At 35.4% G+C, this 18,140-nt stretch overlaps 1 protein-coding gene across 2 annotated transcripts in view; it reads left to right on the plus strand.

Moving 5' to 3' along the window:
- Positions 1 to 18,140, plus strand: part of ZFC3H1 (zinc finger C3H1-type containing) — a 49,689-nt gene that overhangs the window by 7,309 nt on the left and 24,240 nt on the right. Inside the window, exons 3-12 of one of the 2 annotated variants that reach the window (XM_060112276.1) lie at positions 5,316 to 5,380; positions 8,552 to 8,750; positions 8,997 to 9,220; positions 10,869 to 10,992; positions 13,133 to 13,230; positions 14,533 to 14,742; positions 14,943 to 15,107; positions 16,035 to 16,172; positions 16,819 to 16,940; positions 17,357 to 17,506. In XM_060112276.1, the coding sequence (XP_059968259.1) occupies positions 5,316 to 5,380; positions 8,552 to 8,750; positions 8,997 to 9,220; positions 10,869 to 10,992; positions 13,133 to 13,230; positions 14,533 to 14,742; positions 14,943 to 15,107; positions 16,035 to 16,172; positions 16,819 to 16,940; positions 17,357 to 17,506 (1,495 nt within the window). The remainder of the gene's footprint in view (positions 1 to 5,315; positions 5,381 to 8,551; positions 8,751 to 8,996; positions 9,221 to 10,868; positions 10,993 to 13,132; positions 13,231 to 14,532; positions 14,743 to 14,942; positions 15,108 to 16,034; positions 16,173 to 16,818; positions 16,941 to 17,356; positions 17,507 to 18,140) is intronic. The other variant, XM_060112277.1, reaches the window with a different exon arrangement.

Below are 18,140 nucleotides of genomic sequence, written 5' to 3' on the forward strand. Positions count from 1 at the left end.
AAGGCAGTTTAGGTGAACTATTTTTCTTGTAATGTGCTCGTTTCCTGAAGTTGTACAGTTTATACTAAGTTATTCTGAAGAATCTTACCTTTTTATTATCTGCAGCAGTTATTAATTGTCTCCCATCATCTTTTAAAAATTTCCCCAGAAATAAGTCCACAGCTTTTAAAACTCATTAATTTTTAGCCTCTCTACTATTAACATCATTTGGGGCTATGAAACTTCTACTTTAGCTGCATCTCAGTTTGTCATTTGTAAATTTTTTTCATTCAGTTCTAAGTATTTTCTGATTTTTGTTATTCTTTGGCCTGTAGGCTGTTTAGAAGTGTGTTTCTTAACTTCCAAAACACGTAGGTTTTTTAGGTGTGTTTTTTGTCATTGAATTCTAAGTCAATCACATTCTCAGAGAATGAGATCTATATAGTAGCAATCTTTTGAAATATTTGTAGAGACTTGCTTTATTGTCTAGTATGTGATTTTTTTTTTTTTTTTTGCTGTACGTGGGCCTCTCACTGTTGTGGCCTCTCCTGTTGCGGAGCACAGGCTCCGGACGCGCAGGCTCAGCGGCCATGCTCACGGGCCCAGCCGCTCCGCGGCATGTGGGATCTTCCCAGCATGTGGGATCTTCCCCGACCGGGACACGAACCTGTGTCTCCTGCATCGGCAGGCGGACTCTCAACCACTGCACCACCAGGGAAGCCCAACTTTTTTTTTTTAAATACAGTTTTTTTTTTCTTTTACTCTTTTGGAAGTTAGATACAAAGTTTTTGGTCTCATTGATTCCTTTAGGAATTGTAACATGAATTCTTATCAGTGTTTAAAGTTAATCAAGTTATTTACCCTCTCCCTGATATACAAGGACCAGTATTTGCCTACCTTTGCCCATGCATTTAACACTTTCTTGGCTCACTCTTCCTTTGTGTCTAGAATCACTTATGCTTAAAATACATTTTTAAGAATTTCCTTTACTTTGTGTCTGCTATATGAAAAACTTATTTCTGTTTACCCTATTTTAAAGACAATTTTCCTAGGTTTAGAATTCTAGATTAGTTAAGTATATTCTCAGTATATTGAAGATATTTTCTGGCTTCCATTGTTGATTCTGAAAAGTTAGCTATGTGTTTTTTTTTAATAAAACATTTTTTTAAAATAAAATTATTTATTTTTGGCTGTGTTGGGTCTTCGTTGCTGCACGCAGGCTTTCTCTAGTTGGTGAGAGGGGGCTACTCTTCATTGCAGTGTGCAGGCTTCTCCTTGTGGTGGCTTCTCGTTGCAGAACACGGGCTCTAGGCGTGTGGGCTTCAGTAGTTGCAGCACATGGGCTCAGTACTTGTGGCTTGTGGGCTCTAGAGTGCAGGCTCAGTAGTTGTGGTGCACGGGCTTAGTTGCTGTGTGGCATGTGGGATCTTCCCATACCAGGGATTGAACCCGTGTCCCCTGCATTGGCAGGGGATTCTTTTTTTTTTTTTTTTTTTTTAATGTTGGGGGTAGGAGTTTATTAATTAATTTTATTTATCTTTGCTGTGTTGGGTCTTCGTTTCTGTGCAAGGGTTTTCTCTAGTTGTGGCAAGCAGGGGCCACTCTTCATCACGGTGCGCGGGCCTCTCACTATCGCGGCCTCTCGTTGTGGAGAACAGGCTCCAGATGCGCAGGCTCAGAAATTGTGGCTCACGGGCCCAGTTGCTCCGCGACATGTGGGATCCTCCCAGACCACAGCGCGAACCCGTGTCTCCTGCATTAGCAGGCAGATTCTCAACCACTGCGCCACCAGGGAAGCTCTGGTAGGGGATTCTTAACCACTGTGCCATCAGGGAAGCCTAACTTCTGTCTTTTCAACCAGACTTCCAGAAAGGCTTATCTACGCTGACTCCTTTCACTTCACCTGTCATTCCTTCTTAATTCAATGTAGTTTGCTTTTCTGACCCTACCAGAATACTGAAACTACTCATGGCATGGTTACTTTGACCTAATTGCAAAATTCATTATTCATTTTCATTCATTTTTTATTTCATTCTTCCATTTATTCAAAATTTAGTTGAGCACTTTATTCCAGCCTCTTGGAAGTACATCAGTGGAAAATAGACAGTCATTTATGCCTTCATGGGCTTGCATTTTAAGAAGAGGAGACAGAAAATATGATGACTAAATAACAGTTGTAGAGAGAGAAAAAGCATAGCAGTAAGTAAGTTAGGATGGAGATAGTGGGTACAGGCTGCAGTATTAATGGGTGATCAGGAGAGGCCTGAATTTGAAGGTGAGATTTAAACAAAGGCTTTGAAGATGGTGGGGGAATAACCAAATGGGGGAAAGAGGTTTCTAGGCAAAGAGAATAAATAGCTAGAGCATTGATTTTCTTTTCTTTTTTTTTTTTTTGGTGGTATGTGGGCCTCTCATTGTTGTGGCCTCTCCCGCTGCGGAGCACAGACTCCGGACACGCAGGCCCAGCAGCCATGGCTCACGGGCCCAGCCGCTCCGCGGCACGTGGGATCCTCCCGGACCGGGGCACGAACCCGCGTCCCCTGCATTGGCAGGCAGACCCCCAACCACTGCGCCACCAGGGAAGCCCGAGCATTGATTTTCTAACTGTGGTCCTTGGACCTTCTTTACCTGGGAACTTGATAGAAATGCAAATTCTTAGGCCCTACCCCAGATCTACTAAATTGGAAACTCTGGAAATGGGGCCCAGAAATCTGTATTTAAGAAGCCCTCTTGTTGATTCTGATACCTGATGAAGTTTGAGAATCACTGAACTAGAGTAATGACCTTTAGGCAGAAGGGTACTGGCATATTTATGGAATAACAGGGAAACCAGTGCCACTAAAGAAGAGAGAGTGATAGAGAATGAGTAGTGGGAGAGAAGAGGTCAGAGATAACGGGTTGGGACAGATCATGTAGTATTTTGTAAGGTGGTTTTTATTCTGAGTGAAATAGGAGCTGTTGCAGGGTTTTGAGCAAAGGATTGGCATTGTTTTAAATTCTCAAAGGATCACTGCTGCTATGTTGAGAGTATCCTGTAGGGAGTAGACACATCTGTTATATTCAGTGATGTTTTTCTCACTAATCCCGAAATTTTGGGATTTCTCTGCTACTGTACACATCAGTAGTTTCTTACAACTTTCTGATTTTCCTTTTTTTTAAAAAAAAAATACTTTTCCTTTGTAACTTCTTAACTGTTGATGTCCTCACTGTTCTCTTCTCCTTGGGTGTTCTCAGTTATTATGGTTTTAGCTACCACCTATATCCTGACTATCTCTAGCTCAGTTTAGAATTTCAGGTAATAATTTTAAAAATACTGCATGACTGTACAAGACCAATTTTCATTTCGGAAGTATTGAGTAAGAATTGAAATAGAAATATTTTTATAGAGATCCATGACAGTGGTACGACAGGAGGACCAAACTACATGTTTGGTCAATTAAATCATAACCTGCTTTTATTAATCTTTGTGTAAAGTTAGATTTATGGTCTGAAATTTACGGTTTTTGCTTGTTTTTCAAGTGACATTGTGCTCATTAGGTATCTGCCAGCTTAGTGGATAGTGGCCTCTGTGCTCCCTTAAAGGGAGGTGCTGCCACCTTTTATAGACGAAAGAGAGCCTCATCAACTAATAGACTCTCATGACTAATGACTCATAGTATAGGAGAAAAGTTCTTTCTACATTTATTGTGGAAAATCTGTCTTTATTTTTTTTTCCTTGTTCATTTTTGTCTAAGAGTTATTACTATTCTCTTATTCTTTGAAGTATGGTCAGTTTTGTTATAAGGTGACATATGCATTCCTGGAAATCACTACACTGCAGAATTGCACAATAAAAAGCACAGGGCTGGGGCAAATGGTGTTAGGGAAAACAACACTCAGAAACCTTGTCAGTGCACATGAAAAAAGATTGGAATCTAATAAAAACGGTAATGCAGGTTTACACATCAAATGGGTAAAAATGCTTGATATACTACAATAAATATGTCACTTTACCTTGGAAAAGACCTAAAATGTGCTTGTGGAAGTAGATCTGCAGCTTATGAGTTACTGTGAAGTAGAGCAAGGAAGGTTATTTGAAATTGGACAGTAAGTTGCAATACCAGATGGGGATGGGTGTGCATACACAGTGAACTGAAGTAGCTGGTAAATTGATTACCATGTGTGGGATTTGTATCTTCCTACATGGATCACCTGGGTGCAGCTTTCTGCATTCTCTTAGTGTTTCTTGGATGCAAATTGTACGTAAGCAAATGTGAAATTTGTGTTGTCCTCAGATTATTTTCTAATATATCAATCATGTTGCAACAAATTCATATTTCCAAAACAAGCCTTATGGCAGAACTGACCTAACTCAAAGTTTGGTGATTGCCTTCCATTTACTTTTTCTAGGGTACTTGATGTAATAATTTTTCTATGTATTAAATAAGTTGCCTATTCTTTTATCAGTAGGTCTTCTTGAGCAATCAAATTAGGATATTTGGAGTACTGGTAGTGGTATTATGGAAAAAAAAAAACTAGGCTTGGAGTTTAGACTTAGTTTGAATCCTAGCTTTGCAAATTCATCTGTGTCATCTTGAGGAAAGATTTTCTTAGTTTTTAACTTAATCTATTTTAGCTATGAAAGTGCCTCTCTCAGTACTATTATATATGTACTGTAACTTTATTGTGTAATTTGTAGAGCTGTCATAGATTAGATAATATATAAATAAGATTTTGTAATAGCTTAATCAGAAATCTGGGCCCAAGGCTAGAATTCTGGAAAATGTGTGGAAGGACTTAATTTGGTTGATACTTAACCTACTTCTGCTGATGCTTTTCTGCATAAATAGAGAACATATCTTTTTTTTCTTTTTTCTACTTTTTGGCCAAGTCCCGAAGACATTTCTTTTATGAATAAATCCAATACAATCTCTAAATGTTGAATTCATTTCAACTTTTGAGGTCTGAATTAATCATCACATATTCTTTTCTGTGTATTATCTATTCAGTAATGAAGCTTTGTTTCTTGTCTATCTACTCTATAAATTCTGTTCTTATTTGAAATAATTATTTTTAGTTCAGAAGTCATTCTTACCATAGTGCAGTTTTAATTTATAATTTAGTATTTTGAATTGTTTTTACATTATAACTTTCAGAAATGAGGCTGATTTGGAAAGTTTATTCAGATTTTCATTCTCTCTAACAGGATTCTTTCCTTTTGGTTGAGAGATTGAGAAAATGAGACCCTTTAATGAGACCGTTTAAAATAAATACTAGTAAATATCATGTAGCATTTTATTTTAAATTGATTGTGACAATCTTTTAAAGCATTCAAAGTATGCTGTTTTATTTTAAAGGATTAGAAGATAAGGAACAAAATTTAACGAGAAGAATTAGTGCCTCAGATATTCTATCTGAAAAGGTAAGATATTGCTTTGTGAGATTGGATATCTCTGTAAGACTGATTCTGGCACTGCTTTACTCTGTTCTTTTGAAAGGGAAATTCTGTCTTGTTTTTCACTCTTTTTTTTTTTCCATCATTGCTATACCTTCATTTGGATATAAGCCTTAAAGATAAGAAAATCTGGAGAGACATCTTGGAGTATCTCCACTGGGTTTAATTAGATTACATTTAATTGAAATGTTATATGTATCTATAGATAATGTTTTTGCTTTTTTGGTTTTTGAAACTTCTAATTTTCCTCCACAGATTTTCTTTTCCTAATTTTGGGGGATTATGCTATGTGAGAAAGCTTTGGAGTTAGACAAACCTTGACCTGGTATCCAATTCTAGCTCCTCTTATTAGCTGAGTGATCCTTATGTAAGCTGTTTAGCCTTTGCTTGCCTCTGTTTTCTTTTCTACAAAATGAGTTTAATGTCATCTGTTCTCTGGGTTGTTGTGAGGTTCAGCAGGATAAAGTACAAGAGCATCAAGCACTGTGTTTGATGTGTAATAGGTACTCACTGGCCCAAGCCTTTTGTTTGTTGAATTAGAGATCTGAAATATCTGCAGTTTCTTCTGTTAAGATTTCAGTTGCTTTTTATGGGTAAACTGAAATGATGCAAAGAGCCTAGAAGCTTTAGAAAAGAAAGGGTCCTGAATTTAAGGATGATAATATAATAGATACACACGCATGTGCACACACACATGCGTGCGTTTATATGTGTATGGTTTTGACTATCATAACCATAACTCTGTAAGGTAGGTTGACATCTCTTTTACAGATGAACTAAGATTCATGTGCATAGATTAAGTGACTTGCCTAAAGTTACATAGGACTTAGGCGTCAGAACAAGGAGTTTGAATGAGGCTCAGTGCGCTTGCTGATCAAGTAGCTGCTTTAAGTAGCATATAGTTGAATGACAGAATCAGTGGTCTCTTTCATTCCAGAAGGGTTAGTAGCAAAAGATAATCAAAGGGCTTCCCTGGTGGCGCAGTGGTTGAGAGTCCGCCTGCCGATGCAGGGGACACGGGTTCGTGCCCCGGTCCGGGAAGATCCCACATGCCGCGGGGCGGCTGGTCCCGTGAGCCATGGCCGCTGAGCCTGCGCGTCCGGACCCTGTGCTCTGCAATGGGAGAGGCCACAGCGGTGAGAGGCCCGCATACCGCAAAAAAAAAAAAAAAAAAAAAAAAAAAAAAAAAAAAAAAAAAAAAAAAAGATAATCAAAGACTTTTAAGTCTCAGTGGAACAGTATGATAACTTTATTTTACTTAAGCTCTGGATCAGCACTGTCCAATAGAATTTTCTACAATAATGGAAATGTTCTATACCTGCACTCTCCAATATGGTAGCTATTAGCCACATGTGGCTATTAAGCACTTGGAATGTGACTAGTGTGGCTGAGGAAATAAAGTTGTTATTCAATTTTAGCTTAATTTAAATAGCCATACATGGCTTGTTGATCCCATTTTTGGATAGCATGGCTATAGGTCTTCAGTACCAAGCAGTAGAATTTGATATGTTTAAGTGACTTGGAGTAAAAAAGACTCACGATAATTTTTAAGCTCATTTGTTACATATACTTCCCAAAAAAGGAAAGAGTAACTGTATCCTGGCTTGGGTAAACTGAAGTACTGAAATATGTTTTGGTAGTTTAATTAGAGATTTATAATAGTCTATATAAGGTTAAACTACTAGGTAATATCCCTGTTTGTTTGTTTTTTTATGTTTAAGAATTAAATAATTTATTGGATTTTAAAAATGTTATTACAATTCACCTATAAGGGAAAGTTACTGGGTAAGCGGGCTTTAACCTTCTTGAGTCTTAGCCTCTTTTGAGTCGCCCCTCCTTCTCCATATATACACATAAAGGAAAAACATATACAGCTTTGTGTTTAACTTCAAGTAGTGGGGATGCCAAAGGACTCCTTCTCTCCCTCCCAGTAAAGTCTCATGGACTCCAATTTAGAACCTCTGCTTAGGTTGCCTGACATTTTCAGTTATATTTTAGCTAAAATGTACAGAATAGAATAATTTTAAAAAATTAACTCAAAAAAAGTAGAGTGAAAAAATTAAGAAGTTACTTCAATTGGAAAAAAGTTCTCAAACATTTGTTCCTAACCTGTTTTCCTGTTTTAGCTTTCCTGAAGCGGTCTTGGGTGTACAAAATATTTCCAATATTCAGATAAATATCTGTAGCTTTAGAACATGGAATGCTCAAATATAAGCAAATCTTTACATATTTTTTCCTTTAAAACTGATTTAAAGGGGGCTTCCCTGGTTGTGCAGTGGTTGAGAATCTGCCTGCTAATGCAGGGGACACGGGTTCGCGCCCTGGTCTGGGAGGATCCCACATGCCGCAGAGCAACTAGGCCCGTGAGCCACAACTACTGAGCCTGCGCTCTGGAGCCTGTGCTCCGCAACAAGAGAGGCTGCGATAGTGAGAGGCCCACGCGCCGCGATGAAGAGTGGCCCCCGCTTGGCCACAACTAGAGAAAGCCCTCGCACAGTAACGAAGACCCAACACAGCAAAAATAAATTAATTAATTAATAAACTCCTACCCCCAACATCTTAAAAAAAAAAAAAAAAAGTTTCATCAATGTCTTCTTAAAAAAAAAAACAAAAAACTGATTTACAGATTTATTAAAGATTTATAAAATATATATTTTAAAAAGTTTGCAGATTTGTATCTTGACATTCACTGTGCCTGTTCTGTGTAGTACTTGTAAGGCTAGTGCAAGTGCACCTGATTATGGAACCACTTTGTTCTTCATTCCTTCCCTCCCCTGGGTTGATTTCTTCTTCCATTCACTGCCATCAGATTTCTACTCCTGTTTGGGAGGCAGTTAAATGCCAATCTCTAACCCTTAACTTTTTTTTTTTCATCATCAGTTGTACCCTCCCCTTCTAACCCTTCACACTTACATATACACACATACCCTCTACAGGTTGATCTTCTGTTTGTATTACAGGGACTGAATTAGAGTATAGGGCTATGGTAAGTTATTCCGTTTCCTTATTTTATTTGTATTAATATTTACCATTAAGTATTTGCCTTAAAACTAACAAACTGATCTTATAAAAGATTTGACTTGATAATATGTTTAAAGTCAAATAATTTTTAAATGGCAACTGTTTCTTTTTTTAAAGAAGCTTGGTGAAGATGAAGAGGAGCTATCTGAATTGCAGCTTCGTCTTTTGGCTCTTCAGTCAGCCAGTAAAAAATGGCAACAAAAAGAACAGCAGGTGATGAAAGAAAGCAAAGAAAAGCTGACTAAGATGAAAACTGTACAGCAAAAAGTTAAAACCAGTACAAAAACACATTCAGCCAAAAAAGTTAGCACTACAGGTGATCATTTCTGTTAAATTCTTTTAATTGATTTCCTATATCACTATGGTTTTTAGATTTTAATTCAGAAAGTTTTGAGCTGAGAATTATATCCTGACTAAAGGATAATCTTATATAAATGAACGTAGAGGAGCAGCTGTATATATGACTTAATAATGAAAAAAATTGTTAAAGCTCTTATTTTCTTTTATCTTCTAGAAAATTCTAACTAATAGGTACTGATGTTTCTGTATTTTTTATTTAAAGCTAAACAAGCATTGAGGAAGCAGCAAACAAAGGCATGGAAGAAACTACAACAACAAAAAGAACAGGAAAGACAGAAAGAAGAGGATCAACGGAAACAAGCTGAAGAAGAAGAGAGAAGGAAAAGAGAAGAAGAAATCAGAAAAATTCGAGATCTCTCAAATCAGGAAGAGCAATACAATCGATTCATGAAATTGGTTGGTGGAAAGAGGAGATCAAGGAGTAAAGTAAGGAGTTCAAAAATACAAAATCAAAATATTACTCAAATTTAACTGTCCTTATAGTCTTATTTCATAAATTCAGTCAACTAAGAAAAAGTACTAAGTTCTTTTGTTTGATAGAGCTCATTATATAAATAACTCTTGGGAAGAAGGGAAGGCAGGTTATAATTGAGAATGAGTCGTTTTTATAGTTATAGATATTAGAAATAGAATAAATGAAAGGCTAATATAATAGTATGGTTAGAAAAGCTTCCTTTCGACTTTTTTGTCATTTTCTGTTTAGAAGAAAGTAACATTACTGAGTTGTAGTGAGGACTTATTCTTAAAATGACTGTTCCCTATTAGTTTTCCATTTTTTAGTAATGTAGAATTAGAAATGTGTCATGATTAATTGATATGGCCTATTTTAAAAGAAAGTTAAATCGTCATATAGTAATAGCATTAGTGCATGTGACTTTAGTTATCAAGCATTTGTGAGCCTTTATTATGTATAAGTCATTGATAATGACTAAGTCATTGTCTTTTATGGATGGTGTTAGGAAGTAAACTGGAGATTTAATACTGATCTAGTGCTATTAGCAGTGACAAATTTCAGAATTCTGAGCTTTAATAATACACTCACGAGTGTAGTCTCATACACTCGTGAGTGTATTATTAAAGAATAGAGGGATATTAAGGAATAAGAGCTCTTTAATTGTAGGAAGTCAAGAGTTAGGTTTGCTTAAGTAAGGAATATGTAAGTATTCATACTTTGAACTTCCAGAAAGCACTTTGATAGAATCTTTTTTTAGAGAAGTATTTTATTAATAGTTGTATGTTACTCATATCCATCTGGATAGTTTTTTGTTTTTTGTTTTTTGTTTTTGCGGTATGCAGGCCTCTCACGGTTGTGGCCGGCCTCTCCCATTGCGGAGCACAGGCTCTGGACGCGCAGGCTCAGCGGCCATGGCTCACGGGCCTAGCTGCTCCACGTCATGTGGGATCTTACCAGACTGGGGCACGAACCCGTGTCCCCTGCATCGGCAGGCGGACTCTCAACCACTGCGCCACCAGGGAAGCCCTGGATAGTTTTTGCTAGTTTTCAATTTGTTATAAACTGTCTCCGAGTGGAACATTGTAAGAAGTTAAAAAAAAAAAAAAAAAAAAGAAAAAGAAAAAGAAAAAGAAAACATACGAGCATATGACAAGAGTTTTTAGTTTTCAGTTATCATTAGTTTATTCATAACTAAAATGTTAATGGATTATTTGGGCAATATTCTAAATATAGTTTTGATTACATAAAACTTGAATTCATTTATCTGATTTCTTAGCTTACAGAGAGAGGCCATTAGTATTTATGAGCTTGGGGTCATCTTATTTTCTAGAGGAATAGCTGATTATTTAGTGGCTCAGCTCACGCTGGGAGATTTCATCTGTATATGTAGTACTTGCTAGTTTTCATTTTCTGACAGTTGTAAAATGTCAACCACAGTGTACCTGTCATGTATATTGAATTTCCCCAATCAGGTGTGATAGGCAGTTCTAACTGGATCATCATGATTTTTGATACTGTTCTGCATAAAAGATAATTATTAATTGCTTTGTAATTTCTAGCCTAAGAATAGATTAAGACAGAAAATGTTGTGAAACTAAAAAAAAAATCTTATGTAATTAGTCTTCAGATCCTGACCTGAGACGATCCTTAGATAAGCAACCTACTGATAGTGGAGGAGGCATTTATCAATATGATAACTATGAAGAAGTTGCTATGGATACAGATAGTGAAACCAATTCTCCAGGTATGAGCCAAACCTTAAAACATTTGCATATTCACAATTATTAAGTAGAAAATGGTCAGAAAGCTACCCAAAACCTTGAAGGAAATGTGTAATGAAGGTGAGATTTGCTGGCGGGTTGTACAACCATAGATATTATTTGGTGTTATAAATACTTCCAAGAGCAAACCTCAGATGTGTAATATTAACCTTTATTTCTAAGTATTTCTTTCAATATAGCATTTTAATAAGAAGGCAGTGTTTTACTGTTAACTATGTGATCTAAAAAGTGAAGATTGTGGGAAAGGTGAGAACACTGTTTTAAAAAACAAATAAACAAACCTTTGCTTTCTTAAATATCTTTGTATCTAAGGCATTCTTCGCTTTAGTTTAAAAAAGCGGGGGCGATCTTTCTTGATTTTAGGCTTCCTTCCTCCTTCCACTGATGGATGATACTCTGTAGGAATAGGAGGATGGAAAGTGATACTAGTGGTGTCTTAGGATCAGCTGGTTAGAACTGTTAGGGCTGTACCTCAGTTAGATTGCACATTTTAGGGTATGACCATCCTTGCGGGCTAGAGGCTCGTTTAGTTGATATTCAGTGGTGATCAGCTGTGAGAGACCTGTTCTCTTACTAATTAACACACATAAGACTGAGGCAGACAACCAAATGCAGTTGGTGTTCTAGGAACTAGAATACTTACCTGCAAGGCCACATGATCAGTGTTTTTCTTCCAGTGGTCATATTGTGAGACCAAATTAAACTAGAATTCTACTTTAGTGTGCCTAGAGAGAAGGCAAAATCTGTATGATTTGGTAATGTTAATAAAAGTGCTCATTTTCAGGTTACTGTGTTTCGGTTCATATTTAATAATCTTATATTTTGATTTCATAGTTTAATTCTCTTTGGTCAATCTTTAATTTTCATATTTCCAGGTTCTTGGAGATGATTCATTGTAGTTCCCAAGTATTGACAATATTATTATTACTCTTTCTATAAAATAATTTTATGATCTACCCTCTTAAAAGAATTTTGTAAAAAGTTATTATACAGAGAGTGTACTCTACTCAGTTTTCTAAATCTTAACTTTTTGCCATATTCATCACAAATATTCACGTTTTCAAGAAGTAAAGTGTTCTAAGGGTCAGTGTATAGTCAAATGGCATCATTTGGGCCACAAGTCAGCCCCATATAAGGCATGTGGTTAATATCTATATTGACTTGAGAGACAACGGGGACAAAGAAGAAATGTTAGTTTTCCCTAAGGTTGTATGGTCATTGAGTAGCAAGAGTAGTCTTTGAATCTGCCAGATTTCAGTGAGTCTAAAGAAACCACTGACAGTAAAATGTGCAATTATCAATATTTTTAGATTGCTGCCAAGGAAGAAATGCTAACAATTTAACTGAGATGCATCAGTAACTATTTCAGAATTATTAATATTTATTTTTTTATTTATTTGGCTGCATCAGTGTCTTAGTTGTGGCATGTGGGATCTTCTTGTTGCGGCATGCAAACTCTTATTTGTGGCATGTGGGATCTAGTTCCCTGACCAGGGATCAAACCCGGGCCCCCTGCATTGGGAGTCTTAGCCGCTGGGCCACCAGGGAAGTCCCCAGAATTATTAAAATGTGAAAAAGTGTACACTTTAATAATTAAATACAACAGGTAATTCTTTTCATTGCTAGTCCTGTTTGCTTTCTATCCAATTTACATGGTCCATTTCTTCACTTTTCTCCACATGAAGGGAGGAATGGAGTCACCACATCACTGTTTTCCTTTGGTTAGGACACTTTGGCAGATTCAGGGGAATTTTTTGTTTTACTATTTCTTAAAAAGTATGTTTATTTCCAAAAAAAAAAGTGTTTCTAGCCTTTCCTGCTCTATTCCCTGTTACCACCACTAGGTGAAAAGTAGAACAAAGTAGAGAGTTTTGAGGGACTAAATATCAACTTAAGTGGATGGCTGATTTTGTAATGATATAAGGACAATTTTAAATAGGTGGAGGTGGTCTCATGGAGGTTAAATATTTTATTGGAGATTAATAAAATCTCACTTGTACTCTACTTAGATGCAATTGTATTTCTTTAAAAATATCATAAATTTAATTTATTCCTGTTGAAATATATCTATTATTAAACTCTTGTAAAAAAATTTTTTTGCAGCTCCTTCACCAGTGCAACCACCATTCTTCTCTGAATGTTCATTGGGGTATTTTTCTCCGGCACCATCTGTTTCTTTGCCTCCACCACCTCAGGTTTCTGTAAGTGAGAATTGATAAGATTTCTACGAAAATTTTGTAGCCTTATGTCTTTTCTAATTTGTTTTGAAAAGCTGGCCTATAATTGTTAGGTTTGAAGAGAGTGTAAAATCAAAATTGCTTATCAGAATTAATAGCTATGAAATCTGTGGAATAAACAGTTGATTAATTATTGGCAGACTATCCATTTGGTAGATTTTTTTCGTAGCTAATTTTTAATCTCATGTTGACTTTCTTTCAGTACTTAGTATGTTTCCTTCTTTCTTCTCTTTGTTCCTCTTTGTTCCTCAGAAAATGTATTCCAAAGCAGAGTAAGAATTATCTATTGTTTTGGATTTTTTTAGGGGGAATTGGGATTTAAGTGCATTAAGGTGCTTCTAGAAACTTTTTTCCTTTCTCCTCTTTTGATTAAATAGTTACTTATAATTTGAAAATTCAGTAAAAGAAAAGCATTGTCTATGCAAGTTAATTTCTTTTCCCTACCTTTTGAAAGAACTGCCAGTCCCTGTTAAAAAAAAAAAAGAAAGAAAAAAAAAAGGAAGTGGGGGATCACTAAGTAAAATTTCTGAAATTATTTCAGATGAGAGAACCTAGAGGTCACACTGGATCTCTCTTAGTAGGTTAGTGGGGACCTTGCCATTTCACAGTTCCTAGGTAGATATCTGGTGTCTTCCTAGGAGGTTGAAGATGAGGGGAATATTAGAGCAGAGAGTGAGAGAGAAACATTTTTTCTTTTTTCCTTGAATTGTTTTATATGCCAAGGGAAATACTGGAAGGTCTTCGAAGCAAAAATATGTGCAAATTCAGGGATTTGGGTAAAATTGTCTTTATAGATAATCTCGAAGAAGCCGTTTCACAAGGATTTTATGAGGGTAGTGGTGACTCTTCTTTACAATTAATTCTTGAGATACTCTAGACTACTCCCACCCGGAATCCCTTTGGTTCCTAAGTTTTGATTTTTACTTAAGTGTCATATGTATCTGATTTTTTGTTATCTGTTTGTTTTCAGGTAGTCATCTAGGGAGATAGACACTGTAAAGTTTGATTTCTCTATCTTGCAGTTTGTAAATTAAATGTTTCAAATATTGTTGATTTTTATTTTTTTGTAAAAATTATACTTTTTCATGGCTAAATATTGGATTTGGTTAGTTTTGAGATTTCCAGTATTCTTAGTTCACTTATGCTTACAGTAAAGTAATAACCTGTTTACCTTTCTCTAATTTAATGTTGCTCTAAAGATAAACACTTGGAATGGGTAAAATTTGCATAGTAATTATTATTTCTTTTTTTTTTTTAAACAACTAGTCAATACCACCTTTGAGCCAGCCTTATGTGGAAGGCTTGTGTGTTTCTCTTGAACCTCTACCTCCTCTACCACCTTTACCACCTCTTCCACCTGAAGATCCAGAACAGCCTCCAAAACCACCTTTTGCAGATGAGGAAGAAGAGGAAGAAATGCTGCTTCGAGAAGAGCTACTTAAATCTCTAGCGAATAAAAGAGCTTTCAAGCCAGAGGTAATTTAGGTACCTGAACCTCTAGGTGGTGCTGTTGAGCTTAGTTTTAGGTAGCCCTACTTTTCTCTGCTAGTTTGGGATTCATTGGGCTTTTCAGTAAAGTGGGGATAAGTCTGATACTACTTTGCTCAAGACCTTTAAAGGTGACAGAAATTTCTTTTCATTTAAAATTACTTCATATCTGTCTCTTCCTTCTTTAGGAAACATCCAGTAATAGTGACCCACCTTCACCTCCAGTTCTGAACAATTCACAGCCTGTGCCAAGAAGCAATCTATCGATAGTCAGTATTAATACAGTATCTCAGCCTAGGATACAGAACCCAAAGTTTCACAGAGGACCTCGTCTTCCACGAACTGTGATCTCGGTAAAAACAAACAAAATAATTAGTCTTATTGTTATTTAAACAGCTTGTGAGAAATTTGTCTGCAGTTTTGCTGTCCTATTCCCTAACTCCTAGTTTATTATATACAAACATATATGTATTATTTTTTATTTATTAATAGTGAAATGGGAGCAGCTTCTTCACTTAAAAACTGCTAGAGTTCATGATAATATTTTTTGGGAAGCATTATTTTCCTCAGAGTGGTATTTTTTGCCATTTCCTCAGTTTTTGTTCCATATAAATTGGTCCATTTAGATTTTCTGTCTAGTCAGTTTTAGCAAATTATATATATTTTTTATTTCTCCCATCTTTGCTCATAATTTTTCAATTAATGACTATACTATAATGGAAGAACTTATGATGTTTTTCAATGTTTATTAAGGAGATTGAAATGACAATTTATTTCTACCTTGTTTTCTAATGGGTTTAAAGTAAAATAAATGGAGCAAAGCCAAGTTGAAATCTTGCCTCTGTTCGGTAAACTTATCCTCCATATATAAGCACAAAAGCCAAAAAGTTTTGTTAATAATAATGTAGAATTATTAATTTTTTCTTTGGCTTTAAAAGGTTAATTTAGATTGCATTATGGTTCTTTATAGAAAGTTGGAGAAAATAAGACTTAATGAAGAAAATGATGATAGTATCTAGAGAGACTGAGAATATAATCAATAGAATATTTTTATGTTTTTGGATATAACCAGTATCTGTGGAGTGGGACAAAGTAAGTCAATTAATACAATATAAACAGGAGGAACCATAGACTGTCTGCTTGAAACCCATTATTTTTATGAATTTAAATTCATACAGATAAAGTGACTTGTTCAAGGCCACGAAGCTAATTGTGGTAGAGCCAAGAAAAGGATAGAGATACTTTTGTCATCAAGAGTAACAAATATACTGTCTTTGCAGCTTCCAAAGCATAAATCAGTGGTTGTAACCCTAAATGATTCCGATGATAGTGAATCTGATGGAGAGGCATCCAAGTCAACCAATAGTGTTTTTGGTGGATTGGAGTCCATGATTAAAGAAGCAAGACGAACTGCTGAGGTAAGTGCAGTAATGAAAGATGAAAAGATTTATTGGCAATCATTAAAGTTTGTTTGTTTTTCCTGGAAATTAGACCTTAGAGGTTTAGATTTTTAATATATCGAATTACGGAAATATAAATAAGAATTACGGAAATTATAAATAATACAAATAAGTATTTGTATTATTAGGAGTTTATATAATGAAGCGTGTATAAATTTTTAGATAGGTTTATCTATTAAAAAACCCCTTTTATTTTTGTTTCCAGTTGACTGTCCCTTTTTTCAAAATAGTAAAATTGTGTGGATAGTTGTCCTCTGTACTAAGGAAATTTATTGTTTTGGAATTTTGTTATATTACCAGAAAATAATTTTTTTATCAAAGTGTATCACCTAAATACAACTTTTATCCCTATTCCTAATTGCAGCAGTTGCTTAGATATGAAACAGTTCAATTATTTTCAAACCATAAGTCTTGACTACTTGGATTGTACAATTAATTTGGTGGTTAACGGCTGGCATTGCGTTTTTTTAAACGGAATAGAAAATATGGATGAAGATATTTATTTATTTCTAAACATATAAATGTGTACTGGATAATATAAAATATAGATCTTTGTGTGGGATTATAAAAGCTTTTGACCTGGTTGACTTCAAATATTTTCTAGCAAGCTTCAAAACCGAAAGTACCTCCAAAATCTGAAAAAGAAAATGATCCCATGCGAACACCTGAAGCTTTGCCTGAAGAAAAGAAGATTGAATATAGATTGTTAAAGGAAGAGATTGCCAAGTAAGTGGCATTTTATGTAATGAGCTTTAAAGGTGTGTACTATTTTCGGTGCTTAATCTGTATACAGTTTATTGGCATTGGGAAATGAAGATGATGATTTTTATCCAAGATGAAGAGTTAATGTTTTTAGAACGTGCACAGGATGGGGAGCCAGATGATCATCTGTAAGCTTGAAGGCAGTGATGCACCGAGGTATAAACAGCTTAGAAAAAGATAAAAGCTGTTACAAAGGAGAACTACACTATCAGCTTTGAATGCCAACTTGGGTCATGCATATTGGTCATCATTGTTATTAGTCAATATGTTAGTCACTTAGTTAATATTTTTACTTTATTTTATGAAATAGAATACATCTTTAAAAAATAATTTCAGTTTATTTTTTGGTATAATTTATTAATCTTTATTGATTATTTTAGTCGTGAGAAGCAGCGTTTGATTAAATCAGATCAGCTGAAGACAAGTTCATCATCCCCAGCAAACTCTGATGTAGAAATTGATGGGATTGGCAGGATAGCAATGGTTACTAAGCAGGTTACAGATGCAGAAGCAAAACTTAAAAAACATAGGTGAGTCTCATTATCTGATTAAATACTGCATGTATCTAAGTGTTCCTATATTAGAGGGATATATTTTTGTGGTGTATGTCAATAATAAGTATACTGTGTGATTACTAATTCTTTCATACTTCATAGGCCTAGAGAAGGCTGTCATTTTGTCGAACTGTACATTTACGTGAAGTAATAGTATTAATGTTTAAATAAAAATATGAAGACTTCAAAAGAAAGTTTTCCCCTTCAGATTTATGTTTGGCTTAAAACCTCTGGCCTGTTTTTTAAAGACCTTTATTGGAAGCATATTTTTATTGTTAAAATTGGTAGACTTGATTGTTGGCAATAGTCATTACTTAGTCTGTTCAGTAAGACACATGGTCAAATATTGTGTTATTACAAAAAATATGATATGCAGTAACATTAAGATACCCTGATATTAGAGATCTGAAAAATGTTACTCATAGATGAAATATTGTGAAATATTGTGGTGACCATAAGTCTCCAAAATTATCAACGAGAAATGGTACTGTGTATGTTTTAAAAGAAATGAAAATAAATTCATATAGATTCCATTTCTTTAATAACTTTTATAACAAATGAAAAGATTTTTAAAAATTCTTTGTCTTGGGCCTCCCTGGTGGCGCAAGTG

This window comes from Mesoplodon densirostris, chromosome 11 (genome assembly GCF_025265405.1).
Source record: "Mesoplodon densirostris isolate mMesDen1 chromosome 11, mMesDen1 primary haplotype, whole genome shotgun sequence".
In the NCBI taxonomy this organism is placed as follows: domain Eukaryota; kingdom Metazoa; phylum Chordata; class Mammalia; order Artiodactyla; family Ziphiidae; genus Mesoplodon; species Mesoplodon densirostris.